At 40.6% G+C, this 20,493-nt stretch overlaps 2 protein-coding genes across 2 annotated transcripts in view; both read left to right on the top strand.

Moving 5' to 3' along the window:
- LOC137261465 (uncharacterized) overlaps positions 1–11,285 on the top strand; it is a 30,707-nt gene extending 19,422 nt beyond the window's left edge. Inside the window, exons 2-3 of the mRNA XM_067799215.1 lie at positions 9,743–9,886; positions 10,995–11,285. Coding sequence (XP_067655316.1) covers positions 9,743–9,886; positions 10,995–11,200 — 350 coding nt within the window. The 3' untranslated portion in view covers positions 11,201–11,285. The remainder of the gene's footprint in view (positions 1–9,742; positions 9,887–10,994) is intronic.
- A 3,065-nt stretch (positions 11,286–14,350) lies between these two features.
- On the top strand, positions 14,351–20,064 carry LOC137261464 (uncharacterized). Its single transcript, XM_067799214.1, has 3 exons — positions 14,351–14,448; positions 17,437–17,616; positions 18,716–20,064. Exons 1-3 carry the CDS (start codon positions 14,397–14,399, stop codon positions 18,916–18,918), a joined length of 435 nt encoding a protein of 144 aa, XP_067655315.1. The 5' UTR covers positions 14,351–14,396; the 3' UTR covers positions 18,919–20,064.
- The last annotated feature ends 429 nt before the right edge of the window (positions 20,065–20,493 follow it).

Below are 20,493 nucleotides of genomic sequence, written 5' to 3'. Positions count from 1 at the left end.
TCCGATTGTGACCATTTATAGCTCATTTTGTAGGGAAATCATCTGGCTTTCGATCCGTTGGCCTCGATGGGGCCTTAAAAATATTTTACGCGGTAACATGTAACTTTGATCGAGGAGGGGGTGGTTTCCTCGTTACATCCCTTTCCTTTTATATAGTACTAGGGTAGGGTCTATACATCTATATGTCTTTCGAACGCCGTTTCAAAGCGATACAAGCCCCTGTGATTTGATTTATACAAGGTCTATAACTGTTTAAATCGACAGTTTGTGGCAACGGCAATAAAACCAGGAACATTAGAACAGCTTAGGGAGGCGAGGGAAGCATTCGATACTGTTACATTATATACAGTGGCGAAAAGTATTCAGAAACACCAGGGAAATAAGTTTGGTTCAACAATCAAGTCCCAGTCATAAAAACACTTTGTCCGTTCCGTAAATAATATGATAAACCATGTCATGTAGCCCAGTGGTTAAAGCGTTCGCTTGTCACGCCGAAGGTTCGGGTTCGAATTCCCACATGGGTGCAGCGTGTGACGCCCATTTCTGGTGACCTCCGTCGTGATATTACTGGAATATTGCTTTAAAATGGAGTGAAACTAAACTCAGTCACGCCTTTCACCATAAGCTGAGACACAACAATACTGGTTACATTGCAGATGAACTATGCTGTTTTATATCTGGAACTTTTATGCAAATGTGAATTCTTGTATAGTGTGTGAAGCCCATTTTTGGTGTCCCCCGTCGTGATGTTGCAGGAATATTGCTAACAGCGGTGTAAAATAATACTCACTGATACCTATCGAGAGGAATTATGACAATTAGTGACCTAAAGCATGAACAGCTATCCTGCGACATAGGTCATCGCGACCTTGTTATTAATGTCGCTATTATTTCGACACGAGTGAGTGAGTGGGAATATTGCTAGAAAACCGCGTAAAACCATACTCACTCACTCATAATGTTAAGAGAATTCCATAAATTCGCCCTGCATATGATTCACTATTGTTGATATGTAAACTATGTACAATTCTGCTCTAGGTACACTAGTTAATCTCATGATTTGACAGATTTTATGAGCTTTTGTTCATGCATCTCTTGACAAATGTCACCGTTGGTGGCCTGACCTTTGTAGCATGACCTCAATGTCACGTTTGAGCTAGGCCGGGTTTTAACTGGAAGTTCGGACACTATTGGAGCCTTATTCATGAACACGTCGACCGTCCATAGTCAAACTAGCAATGCAAACATTTCACACCCTAGCTCAAAATCATTTTTAAACACTCAGAGCCGAGAGTCGGTATGCCAAAGTTTGTCTGTAGATTTTTGCACACTTTGTTGTTTGTCTGTAGATGTATGCACACTTTGTTTTTTGGCACGACACTCACAATTTCCCCAGCTATATCCCGAACGCCCAGAACTAATCCTGCTGTGAACGGACGAACCAGTGATCGATGTCATGAGTAAAGGAGTCCTATGACCCAGGGTAGCGGGTCATTGAACCCGAAGGTTTTCTGGGACCCACAACACCACGCGGGGTGTCATGTACCTGTGAGCATGCGCAGATACTACCATGTTTTTACTTCTTTTGTTTGTTTGATGATCCATGTATCGCCGGGTACCCTTGTTGAAATAACATACCCAAACAACACAAATAGGATTGTTTTACGTTTATGTGTAGTATTCCTGGTCATGTATTCAATGCACGAACGTATGAGACAGGGGGCACATGCGCTTGAGACGCGCACGCACACACGCACACGCACACGCACACGCACACGCACACGTAAAGACCGTAATATGCTCTGAAATCACAGGCTTGGGTGAACATCCGATTTGCGAACACCTGTCGTGTCCATTAAACAAGAACATAGGAGCTCTGAATGACACCAAAGCCAGGTCACGCCAGTCTGAAACAAGGTGAAACGTGAAGGTCCCGGGGTAGAATAGGCCTTCAGCAACCCATGCTTGCCATAAAAGGTGACTATGCTTGTCGTAAGAGGCGACTAACGGGATCGGGTGGTCAGACTAGCTGACTTGGTTGACACATGTCATCGGTTCCCAATTGCGCTGATCGATGCTCATGTTGTTGATCACTGGATTGTCTGGTCCAGACTCGATTATTTACAGACCGCCGCCATATAGCTGGAATATTGCTAAGTGCGACGTAAAACTAAACTCACTCACTCACTCACTCACTCACTGAAACAAGGTCACTAATGTTAGTTTGGGGCTTTTTTACACAAAATCGGTGACCTACAAATGAAGACAAATATGGTTGACTACAGGATTTGAGACGAGAATTGTGTTTCTTTCTGGAAGAATTAACCAGCTTTCCGTGAGCGGAGTTACGACTCACAGCCCATGAATAAAGATCTATTATAGGATATTTTTATAGCGCACATGTCCACGCAACTAGTGCATGCTGAAGCCGCTGGTATTTTCCCCTCGATCGTTCCCATCGTCACAAGGTACCCATTCACAACTGGGTGGAGTGGGACACGCATAGACACAGTACTTTGTCCAAGTTTACTGCACGTTGCTGTACCTGCGACTAGCTGTTTGTACGGATTCACATGGCCACCATCTGGTCGTTGTGACAACCCTGAGTCTGCACGCAAAGTTGACTCCAGGGTTTTTAGACCTGGGCAGACCGAGCCAGGTGGGCTCGACCTCGCCACATCATGCTCGCTGGATCACTAGCCTGCATGGTGCTTTAGACAGCTCGCACACCGCCACAGGATATCGGCTTCCACATCACATATTGTCATTAATGATATATTATATATTACACGTGTATATTTACATAGCTCCGTAGTCCATCCGATATACATGCATACTCAAAGCGCTTTTTTTCCTTCGATCACTGGGCGTCAGTATCAACAACAAATAGCATTTACAGTCTCAACCCCCAAGGCATCATACAACTTGAGGAGCCACTAAGAGCACCAAGTTCATGTGGCTTTCCCATCCTTACAAGGTACCCATTCACAGCTGGGTGGACTGGGACGCATAGTCACAGTACTTTGTCCAGGTTCACTGCACGTTGCTGTACCCGCAACTAGGTGTTTACAAGTATTCATGTGGACACTATCTGGTCAGATGATATCATCAAGGAGCCTACAGTCAGGTGATCTCCATTGTTCTACAAGGGTCATAGAAAATTGGGCGTGGCTAGTGCGATTTCGCCGAGGATGAGGGTCATGTGTCGTTGCTAGGATACAAGTCGTAGTTACAGATATTCGTGATAAACCTGTTTTACCAGACACGATAGGCCGAGGTCGTTTTACTTAACGAAGCCCCATCTGATGTAGTTTGAGATGGTTTGAAAAATGTCAGTGACTCAACGACGGCAGAACATACTTCCCTTGGCTTCCCTTTAATGAACGTGCTCCCAAACAGGAATTGTTAGCTTTGAGCGAGGTTTGGTAACACGGTCACTGATGCGTAATGGCGGGATTTTGTGTTGCTTGTGTCTGATACGATGTTTAAACAAATATTTACCATTAGAAAAAAATAGGGGATATTGGATTTACAAGACTGATGAAATGTAATGATGGAGCAAAGGAGGAAACAAATGATGAAGAGAAATTAAGGGAAAATGTGACTTTGGAAATGTTTCCTCTATATGGGTATATTACATTTTGCACTGGCATTGGCTAGTTGTATGGAATATCCCCTACTTTTTTAACGCTATAGATGGAATGTTTGACTTTAATTGTCAAATGACATGTTTAACTTACTGGGTGACCCGTCCTCGATACGCCGGGGCATTTCTTAGTGATGACTTAAACACCCTGTCTTGAGGAGGGATTGAAGAACTAAACATTTGTCAATGGAAAATCGCAAAGTTTGGTATAATTATAAATGCAAAATACAGAATTGCTTAAACAAGCTTAGGTGACACAGTAGCAGAGTACTTAGCAGGAGATGTCCTGCTAGTACTCTGGATTAGCATGGCATCGGATTAGTGACCGATCGTATCCAGCAGTGTGGAGCTATGCGAATGAGTGTAGTTTTACGCCGCCCTTAACAACATTCAAGCAATGTAATGGCAGTTACACCAAAAACGGGCTTAACACATTATATCCATGTGGGGAATTGAACCCAAGTCTTCAGCGTGACGAGCGAACGCTTAACCACTAGGCTACTCCACCGGCCCAGTTTAGTATATTAAATCAATATTGTATTTCATCACTGATTACACGCGAGTAATTTCTGATTTCATTTCGAAATTGCATATACGGTTTAGGTAACTACTTATAAACCCGTTTCCTTGTTTGAATTCCATCATGAATATAGCGTACTACACTGCAGTTCTCCCGCTGCTGTGCATGCAGCATTGCAGTTAACCTTCCCGGCATGATACTAATCCGTCAAGCCAGCATTGTGCAACGTAGAACTGACAACATGTAGGCTAGCTAGCTGTCGATGTTAGTTCCCCGGGATGTGTTACGATGTGAAATACACATAACCTGTTGGCAGGCTATACCTTAGATGATGGTGATGGTGATGGTGATGATGATGATGATGATGATGATGATGATGATGATAAACAGTGAGTGAGCTAAGTGAGGCAAACAATATTCACTTAATAGTAAGGTGGGGAACATAGATAAATCGTGATAATCAATTTGTACCTATTTGGAGAATCGAACCCGAGTATTTGGAGTGACGAGCAAACGCCTGGATACTCCACCAGACCCGATGATGATTAATACGATGATTGCGATGATGTTGGTGATTGGGATGATGAAAGTGCTTGTAATTTCAAACGATGACGACGACGATGATGGTGATGATGACGATGATGATGATGATGATGATGATGATGATGGAGGTGGTGGTGGTGGGGAAAGCGGTGTCAACGACAATGTAAATATCAACAGATGTGAAAGATAGTATAATCAGACGTCAGGTGAGTAATCGGACATTCGTAGTGAAGAAGGTCACAGATTAGGACCTGGGGCTATGACATGAGTGATCGGACATGACGAGGAATGTGAACTGGGTTCACGCTAATGTTACGACACGTGAACGGGCATAGCAAACCCTTATTTATATCGCTATCGTCTTTTTGCTATCGTCTTGATGACGTCAGAGGGTGATTCATTTCCATACATGGGTATCATGTGACTAACACTGTGACAGGTGGACGTAAAACTGGACATGGATGAAAATAGACTGTACCTTTCCGTCAAAAGGAGTTATAAGCCAGTCACTATGTATCATCACATAGGGAACAACCTCGATACAGTTAATCATTTATCACAACTCATATTTGCCAGATACGTTTCTGGGATCAGTTCGAGAACACAAGTACGTTAACACCCATTTCAGGAAATCCCTAGAACACTTATACCCAAACATCGATGTCGGGACATTCTTAGAATATGCAGATTTATTCCAGTAAAATGGCCACAATACATTCAAATTGAAATGCAATTGTAGTAGTGGGGGGAACTGTGATCATTCACGTGTGTTTATAATAATCCTTTTAAGATGAAATAGATACAAGGCAACATATTTTACAGTGTCTACATTAGTATTCTTGAGAAGATTTGCTAAAGAGTATAGGGTATAGGGATTTTTAACAAATTGTGTTATTAACTCCTCTCTTGTCCATAGGATTCACATATGAACAGTACGTGGAATTCATCTTCAATATAGCTTAAACATTTAAATTTACATGATATACAAAACCTCTGATTAAAGTCTGTGCTGTTATAACGTGCAGTTTCTACTGTTAGAATACGTATGCATAAACATCGATAAGGGAGATTCTAAGAATACGTATGCACACACATCGATGACAGAGATTCTAAGAATACGTATGCACAAACATCGATATCGGGAGATTCTTAGAACACGTATGCACACAAACATCCGTCCTGATAGATTCTGGAGCACAGGGGCTTGTATCGCTTTGAAACGGCGTTCGAAAGACATATAGATGTATAGACCCTACCCTAGTACTATATAAAAGGAAAGGGATGTAACGAGGAAACCACCCCCTCCTCGATCAAAGTTACATGTTACCGCGTAAAATATTTTTAAGGCCCCATCGAGGCCAACGGATCGAAAGCCAGATGATTTCCCTACAAAATGAGCTATAAATGGTCACAATCGGATCATTCTTTCAAAAGTTATACGCTACGAATCATCGCAAACAGCTACCTCCGCAATTTCACGCCAAAATCATGGATCACCCAATACGGCGAAAACTCACCTTTTAAATTCGTTTATTAATTCCAGCCACGTTGGCAGCACCAGCGCTGGGCTGGATTCGATCGGCCGCGGTATTCCGAGGGTCGGAATACTTATTACAACATCTACATGTCATTTTTTCGACAGTAAGCAAGCATTTTCACCAAAATAACCGGCAATCCTACTCACATGTCGGCCATAAGCGACCTTGACATTCAAGTGAACTGAGCAGATCCGCTCAAACAGACTCGGGCCATCCCACTGGTTGGAAACAAAATATACAGTGGAAATGGCCAATCGGATGGCCCGAGTCTGTTTGAGCGGATCTGCTCAGTTCACTTGAATGTCAAGGTCGCTTATGGCCGACATGTGAGTAGGATTGCCGGCTATTTTGGTGAAAATGCTTGCTTACTGTCGAAAAAATGACATGTAGATGTTGTAATAAGTATTCCGACCCTCGGAATACCGCGGCCGATCGAATCCAGCCCAGCGCTGGTGCTGCCAACGTGGCTGGAATTAATAAACGAATTTAAAAGGTGAGTTTTCGCCGTATTGGGTGATCCATGATTTTGGCGTGAAATTGCGGAGGTAGCTGTTTGCGATGATTCGTAGCGTATAACTTTTGAAAGAATGATCCGATTGTGACCATTTATAGCTCATTTTGTAGGGAAATCATCTGGCTTTCGATCCGTTGGCCTCGATGGGGCCTTAAAAATATTTTACGCGGTAACATGTAACTTTGATCGAGGAGGGGGTGGTTTCCTCGTTACATCCCTTTCCTTTTATATAGTACTAGGGTAGGGTCTATACATCTATATGTCTTTCGAACGCCGTTTCAAAGCGATACAAGCCCCTGTGTTCTGGAGATCCATAGAATAGCACATCAACACCTGTCCAAATTCCGGAGACCTGACCATACAAGCACCCGCCTCGACTATATCTTATACTGAAATGACCTAATCCTCAGACCAGACACACCGGAAACAAAGACTTAATAAACAGGGTATAGGTATGGTTGAAAGTTTTAGATATCAGTTTTATTGGTCTGTTTAGGCGTGTGTAATGATTTATGGTCTCCGCCTTTACCAATGATTCATCACACACCGCGTCTCCAGACTTTGTACTGTTATAAAAAAATTGCACACTCGAAATAAATCTATAAATCACATCCACCAATTTAAATAAACACTGTTTGCACACAGTTACGAGGGTGATTTATGCAATGAGGTTGGCAAACGTATGTTGGTGTTATCAAGGCTGATCTCATGAATCAGTGTGTTTGTTCCTATCCTTAGAAAGTAGACCATGGTGTATCACGAGATTCCAGATGATTCTAAATATGTGGATATACAAGTATAGTGTGGTTCTTTGAAGACTTACTGAGGTTTAGCTACCACTTAAAAATCCCGGGCTTACACATATTTGTTGGTGAAAAGCTTTGGCAAGCCCTGAATACTATCTAAATATGAGTCGGGTTCACAAGAAAAACATGCTTGCTAATCGCGTGATTTCAGAGCTTGAAGATTAATTACATTTAGCTTCGTTTGCATAGCCGAGAAGCCATCGGTTTTGGCGTCTGGTCTTTGACAATGCCCACTCTTCACGCCGAAGTCTCGGATTTGATTTTCCTAACGAGAACTGTCAGTAAATTTCGTTCAAGGTGTTTCCTGTCGTGGGATACCATTAAACAGAAAGGGAAATTAATCTCTTTACAACCTGTGGTATGTTATCACAACACATGTACACAAGACTACACTTTCCGCCCCGCCGCCATTTGCTCGTGAAGGTTATTTGTGTTTATCTCAGATGAATCTAGTTAACCTTGGTTGCCAGGTATGCGGTAACCACGGTTAGCTCATAATTTAAATTTAAATAATTGAAGGTAATGTATTTGTGCGCTTATCGATCCATGAAAGCAGCCGTGTAACAGATATGTCGGGTGATGTCATGATGACATGTTAACCTGTATGTAATAGCAGCATCTATCAGTCAGTATACATGTATGTGTGAAAACTTTATTTATTGAGACGTAAACTCAGACTTCCACGTCACTAACGAGGCCCAAAGTCCGTAGATTGCACATGAATTATATATGATCCCAAATCATGTTATTTTCTCTTAATTTAAATAATTTATCTGGATATCTGGAAAGCGGTAATCATGATGACGATGACCGTGATAGTATTCCTGAGCACGGCGTTATAAGAGGAAAACATCATGAAGTACATGCTGAAAGCAAATCCTTCCCAACTCTCATGCATTGTCTTGCTCGGTCCAGTGCAGCTGTGACTAGTCTTCTTTACATGTTTTGCTCGCATATAAGACTTGTCATATTCTTTATGGTGCGCAAGCCCATTCGCGCTACAGTTTGCCTGTGGGCTATGATACAGCATCCCTGCTCTACCTAGAAATCAGGCATCCAATATCCTTGCACGCCCATATTTGTGAGTACATTATCAATCTGTCTTGTATGTTTGTCAACTGAATTGCATTGTCACGGCATACTAAGAAATACTACACACCGTACTTCATAAGCTTTTTATACCCGGAGTAGTAAAAGGTCAGCAGGTGATAAAAACTTAACAATGTGTAGATTCTCTTGTTTACATGTAGATCAGTCATGAAGACTACTGCATGTCAAACGTCTCACCATATCAGCTACTCCTTTATATTCTTTAACACGTAACAACGTGTAATTGTGAAAAAAAAAACCTCAACAAATCTACTAACCGTCCTTCTTGACAGAAGTAGGTGTATGATTAATAACTGAGATAAGGTTTTAAAAATGATGTTCTTCCTGTTAAACGGACCAACGTGAATTTTAAATGAGTCTACTTTAGAATCTATACAAGGAAAATGCAACAGGTAAAAAAGTCGTGAAGTTATTAAAATCACCACGAAGCAGCGTATAATATAAGAGTCATGCAACAACAGATATTGACATGGCAGTTACTCGAAATGCGTTGGGGAAATAGAACATGCATGGACTCTGGGTGCGTACATCTAAAATAGATTTTCAGTGATTTATAGGAAGTAGTGTGATCATCCTCTGCTATGACGCGTGTACCCGTAAAGAACGGATTAGAACTGGTCTTCAGCAACCCCGATTTGCCGCATGAGGCGACTGACGAGATTGGGTGGTCTGACTTCATGGACACATGTCACCGTATTTCAATTGCGAAGGTCGATGTTCATGCTACAGATCACTGAATTGTCTGTTCCAGACATAATTTTTACAGGCCGCCGTCGTGGGGCGGTGGGACAGATGGTCACGCTGAAGACCAGGGTTCGATGCCCCACTTGAATGCAATGTGTTAAGTCCATTTCAGGTGCCCCTTATCGTCATATTGTTGGATTATTGATAAAAGCGGCGTAAAAGCCAACTCACTCACTCACTCACTCACTCACTCACTCACTCACTCACTCACTCACTCACTCACTCACTCACTCACTCACTCACTCACTCACTCACTCACTCACTCACTCACTCACTCACTCACTCACTGTGATGTACCACCGTTTCATGTTTGTGTTCCAGATGCTATCGGCTGCTTCCAGTGCAACGTGTTCAGTTCGGGAGTAACAAACACGTGTGACAACCCACGTCAGATGAGCAACTGCTTCGCATGTCTTAAAACATACACCAAAATACGGATCCATAACAGACTTGGAGAGTATTCGTGTAAGTAAAGCCAATGCAGGTGCCCTAGAGGTACTGAGATGCACAGACAAACTGTAGCGCAGATATGGTTGCGCAACAGAGAGAAAAATGACAGTCTTCATACATTTTTCTCCCTGTTGCGGAACCATATTTGCGCTACAGTATTGCTGTGAGTGGAGTTCAGTGGAGAAATGATTGGCCAGGGTATGTAAGGTCATTGTAATCATACACCGTCCAGAAAAGTAGGGAATATTCCATTTTGCGAGCATTCTACTTGCCAATACCAATGCATATGAGAAAATGTAATATATATCCATACAGATGAAACATTTCTAAAGGAATGGCAAAAATGGTCACACGGTAATGATGCCGGAATAGTTCAGGCATAAGGTATTTATCACCCAGCCATTCTCCTGTATTGTTTCATTTTCGTATTTGTAAGCGTTCAGCTTGAACAAACATACGAAGTTCAACGAAGTTCCCAAAGTTCTTGTTTGAAATCTAAGGTTGCATTGTGTCTACAACTGTTGTCAAATGACTGAAAGGTCTAATGACCTTTATGCGCACAGGGTTGTGTGCTGCACACTAGAGGATTTGACAATATTGAAAGAGCTTGCATGTAATGTTGCTGCAAGTATTTTTCACCCGTTCACAAGTGGGGAAATATGGACAGGTATTGATGTAGTTGCAGTGGAACACATCACATACTGACATACAGGCAAATCTAAACAATAACACTGCATTAGAATATAAGCGGTAATTATTTCTGATACTAATAGATAGATCTATAGATCCACTAAATTTCAGTTTCATATCCACTAAAGAATACATATATTCTAGAAAGGCAGCAAACATTCTCTCGATGGTCGGAAACCAATATTGAATTACAATTACCAACTACATAAATTTAATGCATACTCCCACTGCAAATATGACACTTTTATGACATTCTGGGCGACTTGCCATAATCTATTTACACAGATAATAGCTTCGTAATTTGATTTTTTCTATGCTGTATACACAGACATGCTGTCTTGTCAGCGCTGTACCCAGATCAAAAAGAAATAAAGTCATAGAAAAAGAAAATATATTTATATGTATAATTAGTTGGGGTTTTTTCAATTCACAGATTCAGAGGTGATCTCGCGATATTGTATCGCAAAATCAGCGACTGCGCTGATAAGGGATGCCGGTTGCTACTACCAGAAGAACAACGGCGGCTACACTGAACGTTGTTACTGCTACGAGCATAACTGCAACAGCCCTGCAACGACATTCACATTGTCTTCTTTTGCCGTATTGGTGGCCATTGGAGCCAGAGTAATTATGTGGTGATGCGAGATAACTCAATACTACCATTACAGAGTTGTCGTTCTTTCAATGTTGCCTCCTCTTCCTTTCGTGACCAACTCGAATGATTCCGAGACAAATCGAATAGCGAGTTACGGAAAGGGTCGAGTGTTGACTAATGCTCCCCGTCAACAACAATTTTTCCGAATGACCGAGATGTGATGAATGGGTTCGTTTATAAGAAGTTGATACATTCAGTTGGGATTGCGTTATAGTGTGCATTCAAACTGGATCGTAATATATTTCTCCGAGGCAGCTAAACTAATTTAGGCGTTTGATTTTGGAGTCATGCTGCTGACCGACATACAAATCGTGTTTTGCTGTCGACATATACGTCTGGTGCATTCCGAGTGATTCTGTTGGTTGGCCACAGTAATCGAAGTGTCAGTTGGCACGTAAATATATGGAAACGGTGACAGCTGAATGTAGAGCTAGGAATAAATTCACTTACTGGTTTACCTTCGCTCAACAGGATGATTTCAATACATGTATTATATAGAACAGTTATCAACGGCAGGCGTCAGTATATAAAATGACCAAGTTAAGGCTATTAGAGTTGCCTCCCCTAGACCGCCCTGAGCCTGGTCATTATCCTGGCTGGCCTGTTCTTTGTATTCTTGCATAACTACAAGTATTTTGCAATTAGCAGCTAAAGGGTCAACTTGCTGAGTGATCCTTGATCTGACAGTACCAAACACGTAATCATGGGTTCCACGAATGGCACGGGGCTTTCTAAAAGGTTTTGGGTATCCTTTATCGCGAGTTGATAAAAATTGTATTTAAATGCAACTCTCTCCGTTTAATGGGTTCGATTCAAGTGGATTAATTCCAGTGAAACAAAATTACTACTCTCAGAAGCTTTGTTGTAGGCAGAAAATTCAACATTCCCTATATTTTGAATCAAGAAATAGCATGTGATCAGTACAGACGCGTGGTGTTAGATAGAATAATAATTGTACAGCATCTGGTCTAATCGAAGATTATTTACTGTCCGTTTTATACTGGACAAATTACGTTAGTGATATTGGCATTCTTATGATTGATATTTTATCAGTGTGTCAATAAATGGATAGATCATTACTCATAATTTCACAATTTGTATATATACCTACCTATTTTTGCTTAGTATATCATGTACAGTTTGTTGTACTGAGTCAAATCGTCGAGACTTTGCGGATTATTTACCCACTAATACGCGTTAATGTCATTTCTATGTATATGGTATTTGCAAAAGTCAGAGGGCACGGTTTGTCAAATCGATTTAAGCGTACGTATTAGCTAAACAGAGTTCCAAATTTCTCATTATGTTTCTACGTCAGTCGGGAATTGGGTGGTCCGGCTCGCTGACTTGTCATTGTATCTCAACTGCGTAGGTTGATGCTCATGCCGTTGATCACTGGATTGTTTGCTTCAGAATTATATAGTTTACATACCGCCGCCATTTTGCTGGAGTATTGTGGAGTGCGGCGTAAAACTAAAATCCCTCATTCACTCTACGTCATTCCGTATTTGGTTAGTCTTCCCTCACCATACCCATGTAGCCCTGCCTCCTCAATCTGCCAAACATCTGAGGTCTACTTATTATTGGCTTTTATTAACACACCAACTTGAGGTTTTAATGTCATAATGAATATACTAATTTGTCAACTTTTTAATGTTATACAGCGTCATATATGTCTATAACATACATGTATTCCTTCAGTCATTAATAATATATATTCATTACAAATTTGTTTTAAAAAATCAAATAAAATATTGATGAACGCCGTCGGTTTTAATTAGAGGAAAGGGATATGAGTGAGCCAGACTTTAGTGGTGTAGTCTTGTGGTTAAAGCGTTGACTCGTAACGCCGAATACCCCGGTTCGATTCCCCACATGGGTACTATGCATGAAGCCATTTCTGGTGTCCCACGCCGTGAAATTGTTGTCATATTGCTAAAAGCGGCATAAAAGCTTACCAACTCACTCATTAGAAGTAACACGTGACAGTGGCTAACACAGCTGATTGGTCGAAATAAGACGGCTTCCGCGATTATCCATATGTTTATTTTGGTGTGGGTTAACATATATTTCCTCTTGAATAACGTCCCTGTTCTATTATTGATTTATTACGTGCATCTTGTATTGTTGGCCATACTCTATCTGTAAATATCTTGTCATTTTCAACGACAGCGTATTAGTATTCATTTCAAATTTCTATCCATGCCTGTACGTTATATTTTCATTCAAATCATGTTTTCATTTTTATGTTTGTCGTATTGAAAGACGTTTGACATTTCATTTTCGGAAGTGTTCAAAGGTTTTCTTTGTGTTTATAAATTCTGTGTGTTCAATCTGTTAGCATTTGAAAACCATTCGGTCATGTATTAAACAGTTAAGGGCGAACATTTGTTCATATCAATTATTTATGTATTTTGTAATTCATTAGAGGTAATTCATAATCATGTATGTATATCTCATTGACGTGTGGAATCGTTTACATGCTTAATTGTAAACGCGTGTCGCGTTTTTGTCTGTAAATACCACGAGTTCATAATGGACGTATATATCATGCTTTCATATGTTTTTATTAAAAACAAGTCACAAACATCAGACTTCTTCATGTATTTCGATACACTTCGACAGCGAGATACGACACACCAGCCTTCACTAGTGCATCGTTGATCCAGTCATGATACCCAAAGAGCATTCTTAGAGTGACTGGTTGAACGAGATTATTGTCCCCGGGGTCCAACAGAGGTCGCTTTGTCATACTATCTTACCTGCGAGGTGTGAACTTTGAGAGTTAGACAGCGACAAATATTTATAGCGTATATTCGAAGTAACATCAGTATAAAGGAATATATCATTTTAAAGTTGTTTGCATAGAGCTCGTAAATATACTGTATATTTATGTTCAAAGAAGCTAAAAAATCATTACAATATGAACTTTTCGAAAGGATAATATTTTTGTCAATAGCAAATAATGTTATTTAACGACGAGTTTTGGCAACAGTGCCCAAAGCTGTATTACATTTGTATTTATTTATTATGCATTTATTTTTGTCTACTTGGAATTTATATTTTAAATCCTAAACAATGTAGGATTGATCAGTAACTTTCAAAAGATAAACATCATAAACAATTAGTTTTCCAACAATTAGTATTTACACCTGTCGCAGGTATTCGAAAACCGAGACGATGGAGAAGTCACTATTATTTTTGGTGTTGTTCGTTAGTTTGTTTGGATCATGTAAGTATTATCGATCACAAATCGCAACCCATATATTGGTTAGACAATCCAATTATTTGCCGACTTTAATAACAACGGAACCTATGTGAACTCGCTGAGCCACTGCCCCTAAACACTGAAAAGAGTAGACAATAGCGGAAGTGAACTCTCAAAACGGCGTACAATGTAGACTACACGATTATGAATAGTGAAAATTTATGTAGATCTGTAAGGATGGCGTGGGAATTTGGTGTGGTATATAGTCGAACATTTGTCAGTGTAACTCATGAAATACAGGTTTGTGTGCGTTGCTCATAATGAATGCTGACAACCTGACCCCGCGCTGTAGCCGAGCGTAGGTTGGCAGATCCGCTGTTCAACCGTGGAGTTTAGCCTGATAAATGTTTCATACCTGAGCTACCTCAGAGCCATCCATGTTACGTATAAATGTTACGTCAGCTTTCGGTAAGAGTTCCACCTGTACCCCCCACCCCCATCTAAAATCAAAATTATGCATATGCATACCTCACTCTAAATATACATTCAATAAACTAGAACAGGTATAAAAAACAATCACTTATTTCAGTGTTGGGTTATTATACCGGGGAAGGAGGAAATATACCATGTAAGAGGAGGGGGGGTACGGGCGCTTCAACTCTTTCCTTGCTGATTTCGGCGCTAAACTATACTCATTCACCAGTACCATTTCCTGCCCAGCTCCTGCAAGTTACAATGGACTTTCCCAAGTACTGTGGCATAACTGTTATCATGTTTGATGTAGGGTTGAACCCACGTGACTGACTCGTCAATGATGATCAACGGAGTGGGACAGTATTGTAATGCTGCGATCAAAATATATGTTTACATAATGTATGTCTAGTAATGTATGTATATTAATTACTCAAGTCAACATGTGCACTTTGTAAGAAATAACATTCGCATTGGAAATGTACACGCTTTTTTGTGACACACGTGCTGGAATATTGCTAAAAGTGACCTAGAACTAAACTCACTTTCATGACTCTTCCATGCATTGCAACCAGTAGTTGATGGTATGATAAGATGTGCTCTGTGACTACTTGTTCTGTTCGCAAGACATATGATGAAGACAGAAATATGGAAGGTTGGTGGATATTCTGTCTGGCATTTGAAGAAGATGGATGGATGAATATTCTGTCTGGCGTCTGATGAAGATGGATGGATGGATGAATATTCTGTCTAGCGACTGATGACGGATGCATATTGTACCAGACTTTTGATGGAGATGGGTTGAGAGACAGACATAGTTAAACTGTCTTTTGATGGAGATGGGTTGAGACACAGACATAGTTAAACTGACATTTGATGAAGATGGGATGATGATACTCAACCATGCTTATGATGAACGTAAATCAGTGAATCGAAAATGAATGTAAGGGTATTCAAACTATGATGAAGACATTGAGGATGAAAGCAAAAGGAATAGATACCCGGATATTGGAAGGGTAAGGGATCGATCAACCTGTCACATGGTGACTAGTCTGATGGTCTGTCATCGTCCTGGCAGTGTGGACAGTAAACCAGTCTAAGATCTCGTAACCTTTCTCGGAGAATTCGTACCTCCTATGCTGTAACATAGGCGGTACGAATGCTACGAGAAAAGTTACGAGACCTTAGGCTTAAGACAACTTTGTGAAAGGGGGCCCTGCAGGACACATGTTCATTTTTATCATTTTATCAGTCAATGGAGTGTATGGTGAAAAGTTATTTGCAGAACGCTTTCATATAGTTGTAATACCTCTATATTCGGTGTAGAAAACCTAGAACGTACACTCACCTACGAGCGAAAATACACACTGCCCAATGTCGATGATAAAGTACATTTGTAACCATACAGTAGAATTCTGTGAACAATATGATGACACAGAGGAGTCAGTGATGAACAGATTCAAAGGGTACATGTTTTATTCTGAATTGTTGCGCTGCTCAGAGTTATTTCCCTTAGACCAGCGTTCCTTCGATCACAGATTTTTTATACTCTTCAAAAAGTTAGGGGTTCTTTCAATGTACAATTGTGGATATTGGGAGGTACATGGGATTGAATCAATGTTGATACAATAATAATGGATGTTTTGAGAATGCATCACCGCATGGATTTCATTCAAAGCAAGGCTCTATTCGTTCAGTTATCCCTTTTGTTAGCTGACTGGAGTATGACATGAAAATTTCAGGTTTAGAGTTTGCAGTCAGTAGTATGTGATTTGACCCTGAAAACCCTGGCCATGCACAGATGCAAGACAATTATCGGAAAAATGGTCTACAGTGATTTATCGACCTGCCTGAAAACGTCAAGCAATAGGGTTAATAATGACAACCAGACTTCAAAGTTCAAGTTCCCCTACTTTTTTAAAGAGTATATTTCGCCATTCACCCTCATAATGATTCTTCGTTTTATAGCACCTGAGCCATGTTTGTTTCACAAATTACACAAAGTAGCAAGCATGAGGGGTTTTCCCACATTGGAAATACTGATTTGCTTCAGACAGGGCTTGTGCATCCTAACGGCTGCAAGATGTGAGTTTAGTTTTACGCCCCTTTAAGCAATACAGGAGCAATACAGGAGGCTACCCCGCCGTCCCTGCCTGCTGTGAAGTGACAGGAGGTGCATTGGATGGCATAGCAGTTAGAGCGTTCACTTATCATGTCTTTCCGACGGCACGGGTTCGATTCCCCACATGGTGTAACGTGTGAAGTCCATCTCTGGTGTGGTATTGTTGCAACATTGCCACAGGCTGCGTAAAACCCACCCCATTCACTTCGAACGAAGCTTCTTGGATAAATCACGGGATTGTCTGGTCCACACTTACATACAGCTTTCATACAGTTGTAATGTTTGATGAGTGTGCCCTTACACAACACATTAAATATGTAAGTTAGTAAACAGGAAAAAAGGTTAAATACGCGTATAAAGACATAAATAAAACACATCACGTGATATTTTGTTTACCCGTGTTCAAACTTCACTCCCAGGCCTGAGCATAAGGTGTCACCAATGCGCAATGGTGGGAGGCGACGACTGCGGGGACTACTACAACGGTGAAGCTAACAGCGACAACATTGACGACTGCGGAGATAAAGACACCCATTGCGTCAAATTCAAGACAAAAGTATGGATTGGAGATTCAGGTTACATCAACGGTCGCATGAGAGGTAGGTGAATTACGCTGGTGCGGTAGCAGCTTGTTGAAGCGTTCACTCATCAACTCTGGGTTCGATTCGGCTCACGAGTACAATGGGTGAATCCCATTTTAGGTGTCCTATGATATTGATGGAGATAATGACATTATAAGTATATTTTAAATTAACTAAGGTATCAACTGCCTGTATATGTGCGTTGGCACAGTCTGGCCAAGAAAAATAAAAATGTCACAGTTATGTGACCACCTCGGTCAGCTCCTATTCCGATTACGGGGAACCCTAGTTCCGCACAAAATGTCAACACTTCCAAAATGCAGTAGTCACATTCCGACTGCCGTAATGTAAAAAGAGCCCGGGAAATATTTTTTTAAATTATGGTCAGTTTTAATTACTGGACAGTTGTATATTTAAAAAAATACAAAATCACACAATCACAGCTGTCACGGCGATTGAATCTACAGTGAAGGGTCGGGAAGAAAATAGCCCGTTAAACTATATATACGGATTCAGGTTTGGCGTGGCGTACCCTATAAGATCTGTTTTAAATGGGGCAATGTGTACCAAAGCTGAAAGCGTAAAGTATAGCTACTTCGGCCATTCCTCCCGAAGTAGGCATACCGCCCGGGTTAATGCTGGAATACTGTTCAAAGCAGCGTTAAAACTCATACCCCCCAGACACTCTTGCCGGGTGGTTGGATCGTCAAGTGGTTATAGCGGTAAATAGACAGTTAGATGGGATGTTGCTGGAATATTGCTAAAAGCGGTGTAACGCTAAACTTACTCACTCACTTGCACCGTGTCTTGTGTAAGTGTTTATGTGCAGTGCATCACTATCAATATGATGGCATTTATAAGGGGGAAAACGGACACGCAGTTATGGGTGTTTCCTGAGTCAGGATACCTGAGAGGTAACGTATATATCTTCCTGATCTGTATGAGGTGTTGGAGTAGCCGGTGTTAATGCGCCTGTTCTTTTCCCACATGGGTACAATGTGTGAAGCCAGTTTCTGGTATCCCCAAAGTGGTGTTTTTAGCTGAAAATATTGCTAAATGTGGCGTAAAACCATAATCGCACACAGACAGTCACATTGTTTATGTTTATTTTTTTCAGAGTCTGTAGTAGTCACACGTGGCTGCACGAGAGAACCAGGCTATGGTGACGGGTGTGAGGGTACCCAGGCCGCTGGGGGTCTCGTTATCAAGTGTAGATGTAGCACGGACGGCTGCAACAGCGCCAACTCAATGTACAGCTTTACGACGTTGATGACTACTGTCTTACTGACCGTGGTTGTAGCTGCTCTCAACATGAGATAACTAAAGACATCGCCGTTTTATCATGTCAACATAACATTGTCGATTTTATGCAACGTAATTCGAAAATACAATGTGTGTCAATCGTTTCCAAGGGGTAAAAATATCTGAAAACTACTTGCCAAAATTATATTTGAACTGAAAATGGTTTCACATACAACTCTTGTATGAAGTAGCATCCCTAGTCTTTCTATGACATCGATGTGTTCATTACACTGAAATCAACAGAAGGAATATTTTACATAATGCATTTTGTACTTTCAAATTCTGTGTTCAAGTAGATCTAGAGCTTACCCAGAGGCCCTGGGTAACGTTAGACAACTGTGGATAGTATTTCATGTATGGCAGAATTCCTGCGATTTTAGCGAAAAATACAAATCGGCATAATTCAGAATACATGTATTCATTTACTCAGAGACCATATACCGTCGGTATATGGTCTCTGATTTACTGATCTGTAAATATGTTTGCTATGAATATACTACTCTACATTTAATAGGGATAAACTAATGTATCATTGTGAGATTGTAGGAATACGTCTGGCATAATATTCTTATCAAATGTTGAGTAGTGTATAATGTTTTGTAATAACTGCCATAGAGAGTGAAGCATATACGTGTAATCGAGACCTTCAGTCTTCCTTCTTAACAGTTTTTATTTTGGAATTTCTTAAACTATGCTTAACAGACACGAAGCAAGGAAGAAAAAGCGTCCGTCCGCTTGCAGAGGCTCCTGTGTAAAGTAACACTTGCAGACGAGGTAGAGGAGCCGGTGTGCCTTGGTCAAGTCGTATACAAGTATTTTCCAAAACGAAAAAAAATCCCCAAATTTATTTCAAGGGGTGATTACTTGACTTCACCTGAACTCAAATGACTCGAGAAATATATCGAATTTAAAAAAAACAAACATTAATTAAAATTCTATACATTTGTCGGCGTTGACATACTTCTCATGACATACCATTCATTTCGTCGCTGTACATACAACATGCCATCCATCTATAGGAATATTCAGTCACCGCTGTGTTATATTTTGCAAGACAAACTATTATACATTCTTGCAAAAGCATTATTATAATTCTATGATTTTATGGGATATTTCTAAATACTGATTTTTTTTATATACAGTTTAATAAAGAAATTATATCTATTTGAAGTTGTTTGGTTTGTTCTGCTATAACTGAACTGTTAGAGGCCGTTTATGGCACATGGGTTCGAAACTCTGACAGTAATTTTTTTAAAAATGTAGACTTTGCAATTGTATATTGTGCTTAAATGGTTTGATTCACATGTATTTCAAATCTTTGAACAAAATCGATGAAGAAATGCATATTTTAAGAAACTCTACCGCTACACTCATTACATAAAATAAATGCATGTCTAATAAACTTTTGCTTAAGCATGATGTTTGTAGGTACATGTCGTCACGCTGAAGACAGGTAGATGGGTCCGTGAAGCCATTTCTGGTGTCAACCCATTGCTGGAGTGCTGACAAAAACTGCCGCTCACTCACTCACTCACTCACTCACTCACTCTCTCACTCTGAATACATCTGATTGTATTCCATCAATGGATGGAA

Source organism: Haliotis asinina, chromosome 14 (assembly GCF_037392515.1).
Source record: "Haliotis asinina isolate JCU_RB_2024 chromosome 14, JCU_Hal_asi_v2, whole genome shotgun sequence".
Taxonomy (NCBI): domain Eukaryota; kingdom Metazoa; phylum Mollusca; class Gastropoda; order Lepetellida; family Haliotidae; genus Haliotis; species Haliotis asinina.
The sequence above is the reverse complement of the archived record's forward strand: the minus strand, read 5'-3'. Positions and strand labels throughout refer to the sequence as shown.